Here is a 22534-nt window from a genome sequence, read left to right as displayed (position 1 = left end):
TGCCCAAGGAGAGATCAGGCAGGGAAAGGAAGGAAGAATGCCCATATAAGTGATTTTGACCTAGCAAATAATCGAAACCATGAGTCTCAAGACCATGAATATGGAGGGCCAACTGTATATCCTGCCTTTTCCCCAAATAATGGGACCCAAGACAGCTTACAACATACTTTGAAACTATACAGATTAAAAAGACAATACATACACTTCAATAAAAATATAAATTTAAAAAGTGATCTAAAAGACAATTAATGTATAAAGTTAAAAACATTAAAATTTATTAAGACTATACAAACCATAAAGCAGCACAACATATCATTAAAAGTGCATCCCATTCAGATTCCAGCAGCACAGAAAGGAGCTGTAGAATGAGAGAGGGCAAGAAGAATTACTTTCCTATTTGTCCATTACTTGCAGGACAAAGCTATTGTTTGTGGGTGCAAATCTTCCCACATTCTCCTTCTATTTCAAATTGGTATGATTGTGTATGGACTTCAGCAAGGGAAAGCCACATGTGGCCCTCTCAAAATTGTTTTTGTAACCCCTCACATGTACTTGGAGTTCCTCAGATCACCTATTTTCTGGCCAAAAGCATGTGTGATTTGCATCTTCTGAAAGCCTTTCTCCAAGAAGGAGCAAGTACATGGAGACATAAACGAATGTGAATTTGTGAGCACATGCATCAACCTCATAAATCAAATGTGCATAGGAAGTAAGACTGCTCTTAGTAGACTAAGATGTCTTGGTGTGAGTGCATGTGTCACCACATTGTATTCCTACCCCCTTCACTGTGGGCTGCCACGGCTGCAGTTGCCACCAGTTGGGTAAGGAGATGCTCTGGAACCCACCCACACCAGAGAGCCCTGCAGACTGGGAGAACAGGACAGTCCACAAGAGAATGCCCCCCCCCTCCGCCAGTTTGGTGGCATCATGATTTTTTTGTAGTACACTTCTATTGGTGGCAGGAGCACTGCTATGAGATTTTGACAGTGGCAGCAAAAACAACCAGGGTTTTCATACAACCTGAATGTTGTCTACCCATAATCTACAGCTTTATTATATGAGTGATGATGGCAAAGCAAGCAGCCCTTTCAAATATCAGGATTGGAGAGCTTATTGTCTTTGGAGTACAGTGGTCACCTATTGTGCTTTTCTTATTGGAAATAAAAAAGTAATAATAATAATAATAATAAAATAATTTTAAAATTTCTATCCCGCTTTTTGCCAGGCAATCAAAGCGGCGTACAACAAGTTAAAATACGTGCATATGTACATAATGCCTCCCTTAAAACAAGATAAAACAATGTAAGATTAAAAACTACATATTAAAATCCAAATAATCCAAATCCTAATCATCATGGGCAGAGTTCAATAGATTGGAAGTCTTATCCATGGCCGAGTATTTTATTCTGGGAAGGCCTGCCGGAAGAGATCTGTCTTAATGGCTTTTTAAAAGCTCTCTAGATTGGTAATTTGATGGATCTCATCCAGCAGGCCATTCCATAAGTTGGGAGTGACTGCAGAAAATGTCTTCTGGGAGGTTGCCATCAACCTGGTCTTTAAGGGCTGTAGTAAATTCCTCCCAGAGGACCTGAGTGTACAGGGCAGATTGTATGGAAGCAGGCTATCCCTTCAATAGGTTGGGCCCAAGCCATGTAGTGCTTTAAAGGTGATAACCAACACCTTGTACTGTTCCCGGAAACTAATAGGCAGCCAGTGGTGTGACTTCAGTATTGGTGTTATATGGTCACTCCTTGCTGTTTCTGTGATCAGCCTGGCTGCCATATTCTGAACCAACTGAAGTTTCTGGACTAGGCACAAGGGTAGCCTCATGTAGAGCACATTGCAAAAATCAAGTCTTGAGGTTATCAGCGCATGTCCTACAGTTTCGAGGTCATCCCGTTCCTGGAAAGGGCACAGCTGGCGTATCAGCCGAAGCTGATAACAGGTGCTCTTGACCGTCACATTCACCTGTTTCCTCATCTGAAGCGACAGGTCAAGAAGCACCCCCAGACTGCGAACACACTCCTTCAAGGAGAGTGTGAGCCCCTCTAGGACTGGAGGTTGCAGCCCAATACCTAGTTTGAATGTGAATGTATCTTAAGAATAATACAGCAAAGATACGTTGCTCATTTAAGTAAAGCAGTGGAGGAGGGGGGGGGGGGGGGGTTTGGAGATGTCTCATACACAGGATTGCCATGAGTTGAGGTTGACTCGAGAGCAGCTAACAACAACAACAACAATTTGTTCACTCTTGCCTATAGCCATTTGTGGACAGCAGGGGTCCAAAAATAAAAATAAAACTTTTATTTATATCCCGCTTTTTGTTGTTGTTGTTGTTGTTGTAAAATAGTACAAAAAAATAAGCAAAGTCTTATTTTGACCAAGTAATCTGTACAGAGAGGGAGAGTGCTAGTCTTGCTCCTATATTTGAAACAAAACTAAGACGGTGGAGGGTGGGGTGGGGTGGGGGTGGAGAAGGAAGTAACTTTACCAGTGTTAAAATTGATCAGTTTAGGTCAGAAGGAAGGTCAGCATAGGGCACAGCAGGAAAAGGATTTTTGAGGTCAGGGTGGGGAAAGTGAGGTTCCAGCCATCCCAAAATTTTAAAAAAATATGGGAGGAGGGAACAGTCTCCAAGGTGAGTGCAATGTGGACCCCCTGCCCATGACAACTGCCCACCTCCTAGTTTAGGAAACCTGAGGTGGTCTGAGTCAGGTGTGGGCAACTGTTAGGAGGCTCATGTTAGCTCCCCAGGAGACTGTGTAGGGCCTCAGCCCCTGCCACACACCCCTGAAAAAAATCCTTCAAAAATTCTTTTTGTTCCCAAATGCCCTCTTCAGATATAGGTGGGGGACTTTTCCCATGTTTGGGGTTTTTTTGTTGTTAACCTCAGCCATTTTAGGCCCAGGAAATGCCTCTTTTGCAACAGGAAACAATCTGGAAATCCTGTTCACTTTTGGCTTTAAAAAAATAAATATTTTTAAACCTCTGGTGCTTCCTAAGGGTCATAAAAACTGTCATGTGGGCTACATGCAGCCTGCAGCCCACATTTTGCTCACTCGTCATGCAATGAGTATTGTCATTGTCATTTACTTTCTCAGTAAAATTGCGGTTTAAAAGCCGTGTGTAGCAGTGTCCACTAAATCAGTTATGTCTACGAGAAGAGGGCAGTAACAGAACAAACCGATGTCAATTCTTTTGCCCGTTTAGTTTTCAAGAATGGCCCCAATACAGAAGATGTGGAGTCTACAGACTCAAAAGATGCCAATGATGAAAGATGTGATGTCCATACCTTCCACAGCAACTCTGAAAGTGAGGAGGAGTCATCCCAGGAGCTGTCCATATCATCCTCAGCCCTGAAGAAATCCCGGAACTGGATGCTTTCCCACAGAGGTGAGTAGTTCTTTCAGGCAGGAGAAGTCACAAATAAATCTGCATTTTGGATGCTCTTGTGGTTTACTGCAAAGGATTTAGGGCGATGGACAAATCATTGCATAGCAAGAAGCATTTTGCTATTCTCTACAAGCAGCTACTTATTCAGTGCTGGATTAAATACAATCAAGACTGAGTTAGCTAGACCTCTTTTTAAAGGAACCTTCTAGCTCTTATGGCTGGAAAAATAGGCTTGAAGTTAGGGGCAATGTTTGCTGAAATGTTAAAAGCCATAGAGGATGCTGAGTTGCATTTCTGTTCCATGTTCCACCACCTAGAAATGTTATGGAAATGCATACACAACACAGGGGTCTTTTGGTAGTGACATAATGACTGTGGAATTCCTTGCCTCAGAAAGTCAGGCTGATCCTTCTCTGCTGAGTTTTTAACAGGAGGTTAAAATAGTAGTATTCTGCTTCAGCAGGTTTTTAAAACTAATTTTAAAACTGGCCTTTGTAATTGCTTTTTTAAACCCCCCCCCCCACCTGTTCTTTTCCATTGTTTTAGAGGCCCTGGTTGGCAGTGAAGAGATTAACAAATTGTTTTAATTAATAAGTAAATAAATTCTAGGTGGCAGGGGTTTGGTATCCTGCAAAGCCTTTTAGCTATGTGTCGAACTGTCAGAGATTGGAAAAGTTACTGTTTTGGAATACAGCTTCCAGAAACCTAGCCATGTTGACTGGTGAATTCTAGGAGCTGTAGTCCAAAAAGTAACTTGTCCAGTCTCACTACGTGCAGGCATGACACAAATATGTTTGACTGTAGCATATAGATGGTGTAGTTGTGTCCACCTTCCACTGATGAGCTCATAAGTTGGTATTCTGAATTAATGTAGGATAGTTCTTGACTTGGACAAAATTAAGATGAGCAACTATCAAGAGTTGGGAAATTCCATTGGCCCTCATGGGATCTTGGAAGACTGTCCCTTAGTGTGCTTCCTAATTTTTAAAACTTTTTTTAAAAATCTAAAATGCCTTGGCACCCCATGTATGGTTCAGTTTTGCCATATCCTTCTCCTCTGCTCCACCAAGGCCATTTTAAGCCCAAGCGAGACCTTTTTCTAACCAGAGGTAAACCAAAAGTCAGCTCCCACTTTATGCTGAGCATAAAATGGCCAGAAAGGAAGCAAAAAGTGGTGAAAGTACTCCCCCTGCTGGGAAGCCTTAGGGGCCTCAAATGTGTGTGTGTGTGTTGTGTGACGTCAAGTTGTTAGGTGACCTAAGGCAAGCCTATCATTGAGTTTTCTTGGCAAGTTTTATCAGAGGGGGTGTCATTGCCATCCTCTGAGGCTGAGGGTGTGACTTGCCCAAGGTCACACAGTGGGTTTTCATGGCTGGGTGGGGATTTGAACTCTGCTCTTAGAATCATAGCCCAACGCTCAAACCACTACACCACACTGGCTCTCACTTCAAATATAGCACTAAGTGTAAACCAGAGACACAATGAAGGCAAGAAACTGTGGCACCTTCTTTCTGGTGACAGAATGATATGCCTTTGAACCAAGAGGGGTAGCCATGTCTGAATATTTAAGACCAGACTGTTGGTTAAGTACCGTATATTCCTGAAATCATTCAGTTAAAACATTCAACTCAGTCCAGGTGTGTCTTGCCCATAAGTCAAGAGACACAGCTGAAGGGAGTTGAATGTTTTAAACAACTCTCTCCTGATTTCAGGAATTACTTGTCATCAGTTCCTCTCCCCTCACTTTGCAATTCTCCCTGCTTTTCCCAGGGTCTCTCACCAATGGAAGGAGAAGCCAGAGTGATGATGAGGAAGATGAGGATGAAGATGAGGAGGAGGAGGAGAAGGAAGAATTCAAAGGCGAGGAGCAAGACATCCTCGAACGGGTCATGTACATCCCTAAGGAGGTCAGCTTATCCTCTGAGATGCTAAGGTCAAAATCAAGCTTTCCTGAGTATTCAGATAACCTCTCACCATTTACCACTGGATAGAGTTTTGCTGCTTTAAATGTCACCACTGATCTTGAGCTTGGGAAAAAATATTTTTGGAGTACAATGCCCAGCATCCCTAGTCAGCTTGACTACTTGGCATTGTAGTCTAAAAAGACCAAAAATGAATAACTGCCTGCCCTCTCCGTCTGCCTACTTCAGTGCAATTCTACAGGTATCATTTTAAGACAGACTGGGCAGTCTTTAGCTCTCCTGATTTTCTTATTGGGGGAACAATAATTTTCACATCCCCATGCCTTTAGCCAATTTTTTAGGGAACGAAGTCTAAAATATTCAAAAGGCAAGAGGTTCCATGCCCCTGTTTTAAGCCATTCCAGTGCCATTTCCTTTCTTGTCACTTAGGCTTTTCCTGGCCTCCACAGAAACTGAGAAAGCCAGGGAAAGCATTGTCAGTTTCCTCAGAAAGCAAAGAAGAGTGTGGCAGGGGGAAATAGAAGAAACAGTGCAGGAAAGTGATGGAAATTGGCATCAGTGAAACTGTCAGTTTTCCCATTCTCTTTCTGCACAAGGCAGAAAGTTTTTTTAATTCAAATGTTATAAACATAAAATTTCCATTCAAACTGACATCATCTTATTTCTGATATCACAGTTAAGTTGAAACATCTTCGTACATAACTTCCGTATTGTTCAACCTTTTACGTAGGATAGCTTTTCTTACACTAGCTCCCCCACCAGTTACCTTGTTCATCTCATTTCCTTGAAATTTAACTGAATATAAATATTATATAACAAAATAATATTAACTTCTTAGTTATCCTTCATTACAATGCACAAATAAGAAACCTTAAATCAATAATAAATCTTTTTCCCATATAAATCTCCATTTTCAAATCCCTAAGGCAGAAAGTTTTAAAAGGAAAAAGTACACTCCCTTGTGTGTGTTACTCAGACAGAGCCCTGGTGGCGCTGTGGTTAAATGCCTGTACTGCAGTCACTCACTCACAAACCATAAGTTCACTACCAGTCCAAGGGCTCAAGCTTGACTCAGGCTTCCTAGGTCACTAAAATGAATGCCCAGATTGTTGGGGGCAATTTAGCTTACACTTTGTAAACTGCCTAGGGAGTGCTTAAGTGCACCGACAAACAGTTTAGAAAAGTACTTGCTCTTTCTATTGCTATTCTGTTGAAAAACTGGTGGAATTTAAAAACAGACCAAAGTAGAATTCATCTTTTTTTCAGCTCACTGAAAGCTAGTGGCATCTCTGAGGTTGGTGTCACCAGGTGCAGGGGGAGAGCAAACTCTCCCCTAGTGAACTGCCTGCCCAGACCACTGCAGCCTCTGCCCCCCTCCCCCAGAAAGACCTTCAGGGTTCAGCATGGCCTCAGCTGCACCAAATCATGAAGTAGGCCCTGGTGCTCCTGGAAAGGCTTCTGGGTCCAGCATGGCTGCAGTTGCTCTAGACCCTAAGAAAGCCCCCACCCAAAAGGCTTAAGGATCACATTAGATCCTGAAGGAAGCTCTTCCCCCAAAAGGCATCAGGATCTGCTGTGGCTTCTCCCCAGCAGCTGCTGCTATTAAGGTGGGGAGCACTGTGTCCTCTGGAAGGCCTAATTAGGTTCCTGTGTGGCTACTGGGCAAGTGGAAAAGCACCCGTTCTTGCTTATCCATAGCTGTGCCAATCCCTCCAGATGCCCTGCCCTGCCACCTGGAGTGGTCTGCAGTTCCCGCACCCCCCTAGTGATGCCACTGCTTAAAGCAGTGGTGGAAATGTGTAGCCCTCCAGGGATTATATAGCGGCAGAATTGTGACACTATAATTCCACTTCAACTGCCATGGTTTTATTTTATGGCATCCTGGGATTAAAAGCCGGGGGGGGGGGCTGGCTATGCAGGTATCCCCTTCCTCCATGTGTGTCCCTCCCAAAGCTGCACCCTTAGTGGAAGAGGACAACCATCCCAGATAGAAGGATGTCTTCAGTCCCAGGTATACGATAGCTGTGCTTCCTTCTAGAACCTCCAAATAAGCTCAAGGTCCATTTGTGGGAGAACCATTTTAGGGAGGAGTATTTTGAATTTTCAGCCAGACATTCCAGTGCCTCTTCAGACTACCAGTCCCAAGATTCAATAGGATGCAACATTAGCAGTTAAAATGGAATAATTGTGCTATAATTGTGTACTGTAAATGGGCCTCAATTACTGGACAGCAGCTCTTTCTTTCACCCTTCCACATTGGCTATGCTGGCTAGGAGCTGATGGGAGGAACAATCCCAGAACATCTTGAGGGTCAGCTTTGCTTCAAGAAAAGATAGGGTCTCTTGCTTCAACTTTTACACCACATTTCATCACATCACAATTTCCGTTTTTTACTCTCTTCCCCTTGACAGTCTCCAAGTGGGGAATCCAGCACCCCATTGTCTGTCAAGGTGGATGACGTTGAAGAATTCATCCTGAAACCTGCTCCTCAGGGCCACATTATCCAATGTCGCATCACACGGGACAGGAAAGGAATGGACAAGGGCATCTTCCCTTTCTACTATTTGCATCTTGAGATGGAAAATGGAAAGAAGGTATCAGCAAGCAAGAACAAGTATTTTCTTTTAAAGTATAAACATTCTGATACACTACTTATTTAAGCTTGTGTTCTGCCTTCAGATGCTACTTATAATGTAGGAGCCCTGAACATACATTGTATAGGGAGTAAGCCTTATCCAGTACTGAGAGGCTTCCTTTTCAGTAAACATATAGATTTGTACATGTCATGTGTGTTTCATGGGATGCAATCTTGCTATGGACACTTTGAAAATTTGCTTGCATTTTAAATCATGGAACACAAATCTCTCTTAAACCGAATGAAATTATGAATAATAAGGCCTATTGGGATATTCCTCTTTTGCCTGGCCTCAAAATGCTATGTAACACCTTTAAAGACTACTAGATATCCCATAATCCTTGACTGTTTTCTTTTTGACTGGGGCCTATGGGGGTTTGGGGCCTATAGGACTTTGAAGGAGAGGCAGTGTGGTGTAGTGGTGTGAGTGTTGGACTATAACTCTGGAGAACAGGATTCCAATCCTCATTCTGCCATGGAAACCTATTAGGTGATCTTGAGATAGTCACACTCTCTTAGTCTCAGAGGAAAGCTAGCAAATTCTTCCAAGAAAACCCCATTGCTATAAGTCAGAAATTACTTGAAGGCACACAACAAGGAGTTTAAAGAATGCAGTTGATGAAAGAGGCAAGCACAAACTGGTCTTATTAACTGCTATGGTATGTCTTCTTCTTCAGCGTTTCCTCATGTCTGGGCGGAAAAGGAAAAAAAGCAAGACCTCTAACTACCTCATTTCCTTAGACCCCATTGATCTGTCACGGGATGGAGACAACTTCATTGGAAAAATCAGGTGGGTCTGTTTTCAACCCTGCTATATTCTAGAGTGGGATGGGCAATGTGAAGTCTGTAGGCCACATGTGGCCCCCAATATCCCCTAGACATTTTAAACCAGAAACGAATAGGAAGTTACTACCAGCCTCTCCTGGGCCTAAAATAATAATAATAATAATAATAATAATAATAATAATAATAATAATAATAATAATTTCCTGCCTCTCCCAGATGGATCGAGGTGGGATTACAACCCGATAAAATATACAAAGCACAACAATAAAATACAATAACAGTTTACCAATAGTTTACAAAAATGGTCAAGTCACCTCACCCACAAAAATCGCAGAAATGTCCGCACACCTCCTAGAGGGCAGTTGGGGCAGTTGAGGGGGAAGGGACTGAGCTTTTCCTGGGGACATGTATCTCCATAATCTCCTGGAGGACTAATGAGGCCCCATAGTTTCCCTAGTTCTTGCACAGGGGTGATGGCACAGGGATATAGGGCATGTGTTTTACATGCAGTGGTATTTCCCCACGAGCACAGTAGCGGAGTAGAGCAGGGATGGATTGCAGGGACTTCTTAATTCTCTCAGATGATGACATTATCTACCAGACTTCCCTGTTTCTCCTGAGTTTATAGACAATATTGGAAATATCTAGAGGGGGAAGGGATGGATTTTTCCAGGTAGGACGACCTGTTTTGAGTGATCATTTATAATGTAAAGCGGGTTGTTGTTGTTTTTGGTGATTTAGGCTACATCTGCACTGCAGAAATAATGCACTTCAACACTGCTTTAACTGCCATAGCTCAATGCTACAGAATTCAGGGATTTGTAATGTAGCCTTCTCTGTCAGAGAGCTCAGGTGCCACAACAAACTACAAATCCCAGGACTGCCTAGCACTGAGCATGTCAGTTAAAGCAGTGTCAGACTGCATTATTTCTGCAGTGTAGATGCAGACTTGGTTTTCAGGGAGCAGTTAAGGTCCATTAGCTTTAGAAAAGGACTAATATTGCTGATGTTATGTGCAACTCTAAGGCTAACCTATCACAGGGTTCTCTTGGCAAGGGTTGCCATTGCCTTCCTCTGAGCCTGAGATAGTGTGACTTGGCCAAAGTCACTCAGTGGATTTCCACAGCTGAGCAGGGATTCAAACCCTAGTCTCCAGAGTCTTAGGAGTTTATCACACGGGAGGGAATCAGCCAAATCCTGTGCAGAAATGGGATTTAAATCCACAAAAGCAGGACCGTTTTCAGACACAATGAGCATTAATCCAAAATTAACCCGCACAGAAAGTGGACAAATCCCACAAAAGTGGGATCATTTTCAGATGCATTGAGCATTAATGTGAAATTAACCTGCAGAGAAAGTGGACAAATCCTACAAAAGCAGGATTGTTTTCAGACACATCAGGGGCATTGAACATTAATCCGACATTAACTTACACAGAAAGTGGACAAATTTGGGTGCTTTTTACTTTTGGGATTTTCCATTGTGTAGATGTTTGTGGGGTCAGGTTGAAGAAAATTCCAAAATAAGCCTAAAATAAGCAAATGTCTTTTACACTCATTTCTAGATCCAATGTACTGGGAACTAAGTTTACTGTGTTTGACAACGGGATCAATCCAGACAAGAAACCTTTTGTTCCAGAAACAGCCCAGTTGCGGCAAGAGCTGGTTGCCATTTGCTATGTAAGTTTGTTGTTCCCAAGCCAATTTGGGATTTGTACTCCAGTGCACCTTATGCCAATCAAGACTCATACCAAAGAGGGAAATCTAAACTTTTTCTTTATATGCTGCAGCAAAAGAGTGCCTGGGGAATCTCTTCTACAGAGCAGACATGATTAATATGGCAAACTTCCAAACATTTATGCATTTCCACACAGAAAGTAACAAAGCATTTTAATACTACAACATACTACATCATTCATCAAAAGAATTACATTTCTTATGCATGCACACTTGAGAAATCATGTGCATATATCCCATAGTATTCATTTATTTAATTATTTCTTTTTCATTAGCATAGTAAATCTGTACCTAGAGTTTGTGTGTTGGTATTATAATAAGATCTGAGTTACAAAAGTTCAGAGATTTTCTGAATTCTGTATGTGTTGATGAATCTTTCTTCTTACTAAACATGCTGTCTCCCCCTTTCACCTTGTCTTAATGTTGTTTGCCTTCAAGTCGTTTCCAACTTATGGCAACCCTAAAGCGAACCTATCATAGGGTTTTCTTGGCAAATTTGCCCAGAGGAGGTTTGCTACTGCTTTCCCCTCAGGCTTAGAGCATGTGATTTGCCCAAGGTCACCCAGTGAGTTTCATGAACAAGCTGGGAATCGAATCTTAGTCTCCAGAGCTGTAGTCAACACTTGAACCACTATGCCATGCTGGCTGTCTCCCTGCATCTAGCTGGCCTCAACTGCTTAGCGCATTCTTTTCAAAGGAAACTTGAGACAATCCACATTACAGAAGTAAAGCATTCTGACACTACTTTTACTGCCATAACTCACTGTTATGGAATTCTGGAGCTCTATTACAAACTAAAAATCCCAGAATTCCATAGTATTGAGCCATGGAAATTAAAGTAGTGTCAGAGTGCTTAATTTATGCAGTGTGGCAGCAGCAGTCACAATCCGGGAGTTACAGGGAGAGATTCTTTTCTCCAGGGAACAATTGATAGTACTATACTACCTAGCCCATCAAATGTAAGTCAAGGGCAGGTACTTAATAGCATCTGTATTGGTATTAGTACTAATAGCCACATTTATATTATTTTCATATTTTGATATGGAGCAGTTTAATCCCTGATGAGGGGAAAAGATGAGTAGATGCTCAGAAATTAGAATTTTACCTCCTGTTTAAAAAGTTACTTTTTTTAGCCTGAAGCCTGAAATCAATTTGAGAGGAGGAACCATATTCCAATGGTGGGTGGGACCCAAAGTACCAGCATCTTTTAGTTTAAACCTAATGCAAGTAAGTAAGGCTTAAGAGAAGCCTTTCAACCTTCTAGAATGAGAAGGTATACAAAAACTGGGAAACCATCCAACAATGGTGTCATGTGGAGGGAGGAGCATTTTGTTTGGAGAGCAAGGCTTGGATTTGCCCCATGTCAGAGCTAGATTATCATTAAGCAAAATAAGCAAATGCTTAAGAGAGCTGGCATGGCATAGTGGTTTGAGTGCTGAATTACAACTCTGGAGACCTCCAGCTCAGTCATGAAACCCACTGGGTGGCCTTGGGCAAGTCATATGTCTCACAGGGGAAGGCCAAGGCAAATCCCTTTCTGAAGAAATTTGACATGAACTCCCCCCCCCCAATAGGATTGCATAAGTTAGAAATGACTTGAAGGCACACACAACAACAACAATTAGGACATAAAGGGAAGAGGTCACCACAGAAATTTTCCATTGCCAGATTTTCCATGGACCACATAGTGCAAAACTGCAAATGGTGAAACTGAACAGGTTCCACAAAAGGCTCCCACAATAAATGAAAAAATTACACACGTACATATATACTGTAATAAAAACAATAATAAAATAGTAATAAAGGTTAATGATATATGTTAGTTTCGGAATACAACAGAGTTAGACTCTGGTAACTGGCAAACTGCCATATGGTCCACCAAGGCTCACATAACCGTTCTTGGTTATGTCAACTATCATGTTCAGTTGTCCAGTGAGAGCGAACATAGCAGCACTCAGTACAGTGTTGTCAGATGGAGGGAAGGGGCTTCTCCAAATTTGGAGATTTTTTTTTAGAGTTTATTGTTTATATTTTGAATTAAATATATACAGGGACACTAAAATCTTTTAAGTACTTAGGATTTCTGAAGGTCTTAATCTGGCCCTGTTCAGGTTCTTCATATTTAAAAAGATATTCTAACTGGCTTGCAAGTCAAATACCTCTCCTTGTGTCAGTCTGCCTGTCCAAAAATTGTTAAGGAAGGTTCTTTGCCAAGGACTGTGTGTACATTATGGCAATAAAAGGGGAATAGCCTTCTCAGGTACACCTGCCCTTCTGGTGAAATTGTAGCCAACACCAAAACTGCTGTCTCCCCGGCGCTCCAAACCTTTTTGTTGCCTGGTTATTATTGTGTGATATGAGCTGGCAATTATAATTGCTTTCTTCCTGCTTAGAAAATTGTGATTATTTGATTTTGTTGTCTGTATTGTATTTTGATCATACTCTTATATGCCATTACGATGTCCATAAGGATGAAGGTGATTTTAAAAGAAAATAAATCCATTGTTCTGGCCTGAGAGAAGAGCAGCCAGGCACAGGTCCATGGTGTCTTGACGCCAATAGCTGGTGACAGGCCTTCTCTCCACAGCTGTGGACATTGAGGAAAAGAAGAGAAGCCAGCATCTTCTGGACTTAATCCCCTCCCACACTGCGATTCAAATTTCTTTCTGTGTTGTGTCTTATTTAGATGATAAGTCTGAGAGCAGGGAAAAGTCATATTACTGATTTGTAAACTGCCCTAGAAGCCTTTTCGTCTGAAGAGTGAATTATAAATACACAATCTGCCTGTCCGTCTGTCTTTGTAGAATCGAATGAATGATAGCTATGCAAAGGAATACTAACCTTTAACTGACAACACAACAAGCTGAGATTTATTTATTTATTTTTGTGTGTGTGTTCCTGCCTTCTTTCAGGAAACCAATGTTTTGGGGTTTAGGGGCCCACGAAAAATGACAGTGATCATTCCTGGCATGAACTCAGATAATGAGAGGATCTGCATCCGTCCTAAAAATGTGAGTGGTTCTAGTTTACAAGGAGGTTAGAGGCCTCTCCCCCTACCTCTCACCTCAATGCCTGCCTCAGGTGAAAGCTGCAAACATAAGGCAGCCATTTGCTTACCATGTGCCCATCTTCACCTACAGGAACACGAGACCTTACTTATCCGATTCCGAAACCGGAACATGCAGAACCTGATCAAACTCCAGAACAAGATGCCAGCTTGGAACGAGGAGACCCAGTCGTATGTGCTCAACTTCCATGGGCGTGTCACACAGGCATCTGTCAAAAATTTCCAGATCATCTCAGAAGATAACTGTGAGTAATGGTGCACAGGAATGTGAATTGGGGGGAAGATTTTTTCAGCACTGTAATGACTGTCTGCTTTAAAGCGATTCTGTGGGGCTAACTTCTAAGTAAAGAAGTCTTGCAAGTGCAGCACAAGCAATTGAAAGCACGATACAGTTGACCATTTATGTCATGCCTTATAGCTAAGAGAGCCAGTGTGGTCTTGGACCAGGATTCTGGGGTACCAGGGTTCAAATCCCCACTTGGCCATCAAAACTCACTGTGTGACCTTGGGCAAGTCACACATTCTTCTCCTCAGACAAAGGCAATGACAACTCTCACTGAACAAATCTGTGATACAATCCCTGTGATGCATTCACCTTAAGCTGGTCATATGTCAAAAATGATTTGAAGGCACACAATAACAACAATTTATAGTTAAAGATCTCAGAGTGGGATGAAGGAACAAAAACACTGGGTAATTTAAAACAAAATAATGTAAAACACTTTTTTTTTTTTTTGCAATATACATTAATTCAGCTTAATATGGTGATCTGGGCATTGGACTAAGATTCCAAGAGACCAGGGTTGGAGTCCCCACTCAGCTTGGAAACCCACTGGGTGACCTTGGTCAAGTGACACTCAGCCGCAAAGGAGGGCAGTGGCAAACCTCCCCCAAATAAAACTTGTCCAGAAAACCCTATGGTAGGGTGTCATAAGTCAGATTCAGCTTGAAATCATAAAACAACAACACAGTATACATTAAAAGAGAAATCCACATGATTCTCCAATATAAGAGCCCCAGCTCTCTAAGCAACGGACAAAAGATTTTAGAGTAATTAAGCAATTGTTGTTGACTGAGGCCAGCCTAGGACATTTTGCTGCCTGTAGTAAAGTGGCGAATAGTAGCCCATTGTGACCCACTCAACTCGAGACATATTCATGCCCTACCAACTTATTTTGGCACAGGAGATAGAAAATCTCACTATCATCTTTTATTGTCTCTGGTGCAAAAGCATAGTAAATAAGTAACAATTTATTCCTGCCTTTTCTTCCAAAGTCTGGTGGCAATTGGTGGCCACCTCATTTTGCCTAATGGTAGATCTGGCTCCATTTTTGGCAAGTCATAATAACTGGATATATTACTTAATAGAACTTGTTGTGCAAAATCTCCTGGATGCAGACATGGTCCAAATCTCATGAACCTGTATAACCTTTAAAAAAAAAACTTTTTTTTACCTTGTACCACATGTGAATAATTGGATAGGCAGCTAGAGAAGAATGTAAACAGAAATTAGATCTCTGCAGTACTCAAGAAGAGAGATATATCTCAGAGAATATGCTGAGCATATTTTTTTTTAAGGAGAAGGGTTGGTGTGGGGCAGAAGAAAAGAGTTCGTGACTCGCTCTCTTTACTTCCTCATCTGTTGGTTTTTTTTTCCCCCCCTCTCTGGCCTCCAGCTGACTACATTGTGCTACAGTTTGGTCGCGTGGCACCCGATGTCTTCACCATGGATTACCAGTACCCACTCTGCGCACTTCAGGCATTTGCCATCTGCTTGTCCAGCTTTGATGGGAAACTTGCTTGCGAGTAGAAGGCCAATCCAATGAACTCCAGTTGTCGAAATCCCTCTGGTTTTGTTGCAGATTGCTTCCTGCTGCTTCATAAAACTGGACAATCCAATACTTTTTTTAGTACTGCCTACCTTTGAACCTCTGACCTTCCCATCCCTTGTCAGGTTGGACCTCCACATGACTTGTTACTGTTAAGCTGCCATGTTTGGCTTCCTTTTGCTCTGCCTCCATTTAAGCTCTGTCAAGACAAGACAGCCTTGTGCTTTCCTAGAACCCTTGACTTCTCATCTTCCCATTTGTTTCTGCTTTTTTTCCATTTGCTCTTTGACTTTCCCCACACTCAACCTCATATGCTCAGCTGTACAACTTAATATTTGAACTTCATGACTTTGGTTCAGGCTTGTTAGGCTCTAAAATCCCTCCTAGCCATCCTTTCAAAACAGTACCCATCTACTAAGGAAACAGACCATCTCACCCGATGTGGACCACAGCTCTGTTACTTGAAGAAACAGCAGACACCAAAAGAAGAGTCATTTCTGCCAGCTTCACAAATTCAGAACAAGAAAAGAGGCACCCATGTTGATGGGAAGTGGCAGCCATTTTAAAATACAAACGGAAGCTGCAACCCCCACCCATCTTCTTTTCTATATCAAAATTGGGTAACAGATTGGAAATAAAGTTTACCCAGAAATCAAAACAGTTGTTGGTTTGTTCTTGGGAGTAGATGGGCCTGTTACCAAAAATTTATGTTGCTGATTGACTTCATCAGTTGGGGATTCTACAAGCTTCGCTTCAGCTAACCTCTACTTCCATTTGCCCACAACAAAAGAGGGTTGCTGCTGTACAATATATCACATTTTTAGAATGTGGCTTTCAGCGTGGCGTGTATTTTCAGTGATTCCTGAATGTTTTTGGACTCTGGAGTTTATCACATGGGAGGAATTTCTCTTAATTTTGAATGAAAAAAAAAGGGGGGCCAGAACACATTCACGTGAATTTGCTAGTGCAGCAAATTTACGTGAATGTGAATTGTGTTTGAACTGACTTCCCATTGCCCAAAATTGTGTGTGATCACTACTCATGCAATAACATGAAACCCCATGATTGCGTTCAGACTGACTTCCCATTGCCCGAAATAGCATGTCGTAGACTATCACGCAATAACGTTAAACCCCATGATTGCATTTGGATTGCCATTGGATTATACTTCCAATTTCCCTTGTCTGATAAACTCCTCTAACTCCTAGATGTTCTAGTCAGCCTGGCCAGTAGTAAAGTATACTTGGAACTGTAATCACAACAGCTTCTGGGGATTTAAGTTTAGTAGCCACTAGTGGAGCCACAAAATCCTGGCTTAAGTCAGGAAGAAATTATAGGTAGCAGGTCTCTGCCTTACAAAATGGCACAGATCAATTTTACAAGGTGAAAATTGCCAATTAAAGCAGGACTGGAGAACATTTGGCCTTCCAGAGGTTGTTCGACTATAACTCCCTATAACAAGTCTTAGCCAGCCTATGATGGTGGTGGGAGTTTGAGTCTAACATCATCTGGAAAGCCAGGTATCTCCCAGGCAGCCCAACTAAGTCATGAGTAGATCACACAAAAAGCAATGGGACTGAGGTTTGTCACCATTAATTTGCTCATTGTTCTTAATGGGACAAACAGCAGAATCCTATCCATGCCTATGATGTTCAATGAGATTAGTTTGTTCATAAATTAGGCCAGTACCACAGCTGTCACCATAACATCTCTGTATATTTGACATCCCTTTAACCTGAGAGCAAGTCTGTCAAAGGAAAAAGCAAGGGAGTTGGATTATGTATGTCAACACTGGTGTTTGCCAGAGTAGCCCCACCTCAAGCCGATGCATATTATGCCCTTGCTTCATTTCATGATGACTACTATACTAGTTTGATCCTCATGTTTTATTGGCATCTAGCAACACATGCAGTTTAACAAGGAAGTAGGCTGACAAAATCCTCCTTGATCTTTCAGTGGCATTTGATACCATCAACCATGGTATCCTTCTGGGTTGTCTGGCTGACCTGGGACTTGGGGCATTGCTTTGCTGTGGTTCCAGTCTTTCTTGGCTGAATGTTTCCAAAGGATGGTTCAGGGGGGCTATTGTTTAGCCTTTTGGTTATTAGCCTGTGTGGTTCCACAAAGTCAATATTGCAGCAATCTGGCTTTCCAGAATCATTACTGGGTCCAGAGCATGTCCAGGCTATGAACCTGAATTGTGATTCCCCTGCCCAACTTCCCAACATAATTTTATGGTACATTGGCAGGCTTTAGCCTGGGGTCTATAAAATGCCGGCTTCTGGTTACTATAGGACCACAACTCCCACTATCCCAAATAATTGCCCATGTTTGTTGGGGCTGATGGGCATTGCAGCTCAACAGCACCTGGAGGGCCACAGATTCTCCACCCTTGCTTTTCTCCTTATACAATTTGTGGGATCAAAAGCATACTTTACTTCTCTGTCCAGCATTCATTTCTATCTAAAAAAGATCCACTTTCTGAAAACCAGAACACTGATGTATACATATGCTCCTTAAACAGGACTGAACTGCATGAATTCTGAAATATATTTAGGTTTTTGTGGCCCTCAGGACTAGGGATCAAATAATAGTAATAATAATGAAGATGTTTGGGGCAAGTCACCCTCTCTCAGCCTCAACCCTCTCTCTGAAGAAACTTGCCCAAAAAATCCTATGATAAGGTTTCCTTAGGGCCACCATGTTAAAAATGATTTGGAGACACAGAACAACAAGAAGAAATGTTTTAAAGCCTCCAAATGTACTCTAGAGGGCAGGGGACATTTTTGTCATGTTTTTGATCCCCCTCCTCCATTTTAGGTGCAGAAAAGGCCTTTTTTAAAAAAGAAAAAAACTAGAATTAAACTGGAAGTGGCTTCAGCTCATGTTTTGAAAAAAGGCCTCCTGTGCCTAAAATGCGGTGGAGATGCCAGCCATAGAAGGCAAGAAAATTGGGTTTTTCATTTGCAGTGGGAATGTGGTAAGGGGATGCCCCAAAGTCTTCATAGGGGCATAATGTATCCCCTGGGATCCCACAGTTGCTTACCTGTGCTTTACAGTGTCTCATGGAGATGTTTTCTGGTGCTTTAACCCATGTTACACATGGATGGTGTAAGTTGTGCAACCACATTCTTTGCTTTATCCTTGGTACCAAGGGTGAACCAGGTTACAACTTCTGAGTTCTGTAAGGATTTTCCCAGCCTCCTACACCGACAGGTGGATATTGCCAAGGATTTCATCACATTAGAGAGAGGCCTATTATTATAAGATTACAGATAGGTTTCTTGGATTATTTTTTCAAATACAAATGTTCCTGGTGCCTTTAAAGAAATATTGCAATCTAGTTACATACAAGATACTAAAGCACTTAGAAGTTGTTGACAAGTGATGCTCCATTTCATCTGTAAACCAAGGCAAAGAGAACAAAAAATTGCAGGGGGGGTGGTTTTCAGGTACTTTCTGAAATTTAAAAGATTGAATGCATGTATTTTCAAGACATATTACATAGACAAGTACCTGTGCACTTCCTTAGGTAATACAGTCCACAAAAGTGGGGTTGTAGGAGAACTCTTAATGATTACCTTTCACGCTGTACCTGTTCTTTAGATGGCAATGTGTAGTAATGTGTGTATTTGTGTACCTTCAAGTTGTCTTTAGTTTATGGCAATCCCATGAATTTAACACAATTTTCAGAGGTGGTTTTGCCAGTTCCTTCTCCTGAAATATAGCTTACAGCACCTGGTATTCATTGGTGATCTCTCATCCAAGTATTAGCCAGAGCTGACCCTACCTAGCTTCCAAGATCAGACAGGATCTGTTGCATTTAGGGTACTTAGGCTCCCATTTAGTAATTTTGTTGTTGTTGTGTGCCTCCAAGTAGTTTCCAACATACAGTATGGCAACCCTAAGGCGACTCTATCATTGGGTTTTCTTGGCAAGATTGGTTCAGAGGAGGTTTGCTATTGCCTTTCCCTGAGGCTGAGAGAGTGTGACTTGCCTAAGGTCACCCAGTGGGAGCTGGGAGTCAAACCTGGGTCTCCAGAGTCATAGTCCAACTTGCAAAACTCTACATCATGCTGGTTCTGTTTAGTACTTCTTCCAAAATGTGGAAAGCCAGCCCTGCTGAGTTTTGCAGTCTTCTCCTTTGCTCATTCCTAGAGGGGTTATGGATATCTATCCCAAATTCCTATCCTGATGTCACCACTGACTAGTTCCCTGGCAGTTTTTCTAACCATCAGTCTTGTCACTTGTCCCATGTCTAAAACCATTAGCTCATTCCCACTTAAACTTCAATCAGGCCTGTTGCTGCTGAGATGCTCATAAAGTTATTTATGACGTTCATTAGCCCTAACCAGCATAGCCAGCATTGAGGGATGCTGGGAACTGGAGTCTGACAACATCTGGAGGATTGCATGATTCCTACCTCTGGCCTATATTGTACATCCATGTCATGTGCAGTACAGTCATGCTTCTTTCCATGGTTTGAAATATTAATATATAGATATAGATATAAATTCCCAAAAGGAAACTGATTTTGTAATTTTATATAAGGGATACCATTTTACTATGCCATTGTATTTAATGGGACTTGAGTATCCATTTATTTTGCTATCCATGGGGCTGGGGTGGGGGTGGAACCAAACCCCAGTGGATACCAAGGGCTGACTGTATATGCCACTTCATACCAGTTGCTGAAGACAGCTGTCCTCATCTTGGTGACTTTCAGATGTGTTGGACTGCATCTCTCATCATCCCCAGTCAGTATAGCCAATGAAACAGCAAAGGCAGAACTATGTTTTTGTTCCTGATAGAATTGTACTTCTCTTTAAGGTGCTTATGACATCTCTGTTTTTAGGCTTTCTGGAGAGGAAAAAAATTAGAAAGCATTAATTAATTTTCCCCAGTGAGAAGATAGATAAAAGTTGTAAGGAAGAGGAAAGAGATAGCATCTCCAAGCCACTCCAACTTTGGAGTGAATAGGTGAGGAGAAGAAGGAACAAGGAAACCAAAGAAAGAGATCATTACCAGTATAGTAAGGAGGCACTGGAGACCGAAATCAGTATTATTGGGCTCCACCCAACTAAGCCCTTTAAAAAGATAATAAACACACAACTGAGATGCAAAAGGAAATAGGATCAAGGCTTCTTCACCTTTAACAGTTGTATAGAAGAGAGAATTTCGACAGGTATAGTTATGTTGTAATTTCACAGGGAATTAGGAATGGGTAGAAGATGAGACTACAACATTACTGGTTTCCATTGCCAAGCAGTGATTTGAATCCTGGTCTCCAAATTGGTAATCCAACACTCAAATCACTACACTATCCTGGTTCTACATTACTAGTGGACACTTTTGTAAAACGTTATTTAATGATTATTTATTTTTATTTATTTCATTTGTGTGCCACTTTTCTTCTGGAGAAGGACTCAAGGTGACTCCCAGAGAGAGTCAACTAAAAAACTTTCACAATTAAAATTTTAAAACAGTTGAAATCACCACATTAAACAGTATAAACTAATTTAAGAGACATACAGGAGTTTTAAAAAATAAATAAAGCGTCCCAGTAAGAGGCTCCCCTGCTTACACATTCAAAGCCTGCTTGAACAAAAAGACCTTTGCCTACCGGCGAAAGGAAAGCTAACTGAGGGATCTTGTAGCCCCTTCCCCATAAAGAAATACTGAGGACTTTATCCCATGAGGCTATAAAAGTGAAATTTTAACCTGATAAAAGGGTCTTCAGCCAGTACCACACAATATTGTGTCTGTCCTGCTGCTGCCTTGCTTTCCATTCATATTGTACTGCACCTTTTCATTGATGGGCAAAAACTACCAATAGGGTCACAATCTCGCTGCTTCCCAACACTGTCTTTGTGTGATCAGTCATGGTTGCTCATTCCCCTTATTCCTTCCAGAAGGCAGTGTTTGGCACTGCAGAAAACAGATCACACAACCATGGGTGTTTATCACACGGAGGTTTTTGCAGCTTTTTGCAGCTCAGATCCGACGTGACTGCAGGTCCAACTATGTGAATTCATGCAGTAACGTGCTGTGTTATCACACGTGATTCCTTTCTATGGGCTCTCCTTCCATGGTGCTTCCGCAGTGATTTCAAAGGTGGGTTACAGACCTCCGCCTTGCGGCGGTCTCCAGCCGCCACCACTTGCTCCATGAGGGAGCTGCAGCAGCCACACCGCGCGGCTCCCGCACGGAGCAAAAAAGGAGCTCCAAAATGGAGCTCCTTCTTGCGGCGCCTCTATGACGTCGCGAGGCGCCGCTGGTGCATTCGCGATGTCATAGGCGCCGCGACACGTCTGGACGCTATGCGTCCGATACGTAAACATGGCGTCCCCCATGTGGAAGGGGCGCCGCCATGTTGAACGTATGGAATACGTACTAGGGTTAGGGGGGTGCGGAAGCACCGCCCCTTCCTAACCCTAATACGTATTCCATACGTATTTTTTGGCGGTCTGTAACCCACCATAGTGACTCTTCATTATGATGAATTCAAAGAAAAGTGAATTCACAGAATTGGCATTCAAACTCACTTCGATTTCACTCTGAATTGGTCTGGTGTGGAATGCAACTTTGCTTCTGTCCTGGTACACCCCCCCCTCCAAATCTCCAAGGTCCCACATTTCCCATGATGCTGCACTACAATTTTGCCCAGTTTGCTTCTGGTAGTCCACCCCTTCCATTGCTGCCGAAGGGAAATGCAGTTGTTTCCGATGCCACTGTGGAAAGGGCAGAGAGCTACTGGGGAATGAATGTATTCATGTTTTAACGTGTACAGGAGACATGCTGGCGAGGAGGAGGAAAGCGGCTGTTTCCAATGCTGCTGAGGAAGGCTGCTTGTGTCACTGGAAAAAAACAGAGCATATATCCCAGAGAAAGAGTGCTAGTTTGGGTTCCACAGGGGACCATATCTCCCATAGAAAGGCTCCTTGGGTGACTGGAAAAAAACGGAGCATATATCCCAGTGAAAGAGTGCTAGTTTGGGTGCCAAAACGCACTCTAAAGCCCATAGAACCTGAAGCTGTCATTCATGTGAGACTAGCATTCATGTGAAAGTGGAACCAGGCTCCCTTCTTAACCCTGGAAGTGCAAAGGTTCATGATGCGTTCAGACCCCACTGAGCATGCGCAAGGGTTGCAATTCGAATCATTGAA

At 42.3% G+C, this 22534-nt stretch overlaps 1 protein-coding gene across 8 annotated transcripts in view; it reads left to right on the top strand.

The window, feature by feature from the left end:
- TULP2 (TUB like protein 2) overlaps nt 1-16026 on the top strand; it is a 38040-nt gene extending 22014 nt beyond the window's left edge. For all 8 annotated transcript variants that reach the window (XM_042473447.1, XM_042473440.1, XM_042473439.1 and 5 more), the window contains 8 exons: nt 3211-3393; nt 5164-5300; nt 7727-7909; nt 8628-8740; nt 10301-10415; nt 13385-13483; nt 13613-13784; nt 15216-16026. In XM_042473447.1, coding sequence (XP_042329381.1) covers nt 3211-3393; nt 5164-5300; nt 7727-7909; nt 8628-8740; nt 10301-10415; nt 13385-13483; nt 13613-13784; nt 15216-15349 — 1136 coding nt within the window. In that variant the 3' untranslated portion in view covers nt 15350-16026. The remainder of the gene's footprint in view (nt 1-3210; nt 3394-5163; nt 5301-7726; nt 7910-8627; nt 8741-10300; nt 10416-13384; nt 13484-13612; nt 13785-15215) is intronic.
- The last annotated feature ends 6508 nt before the right edge of the window (nt 16027-22534 follow it).

Source organism: Sceloporus undulatus, chromosome 6 (genome assembly GCF_019175285.1).
Source record: "Sceloporus undulatus isolate JIND9_A2432 ecotype Alabama chromosome 6, SceUnd_v1.1, whole genome shotgun sequence".
In the NCBI taxonomy this organism is placed as follows: domain Eukaryota; kingdom Metazoa; phylum Chordata; class Lepidosauria; order Squamata; family Phrynosomatidae; genus Sceloporus; species Sceloporus undulatus.
This window is presented reverse-complemented; position numbering and strand designations above follow the sequence as displayed.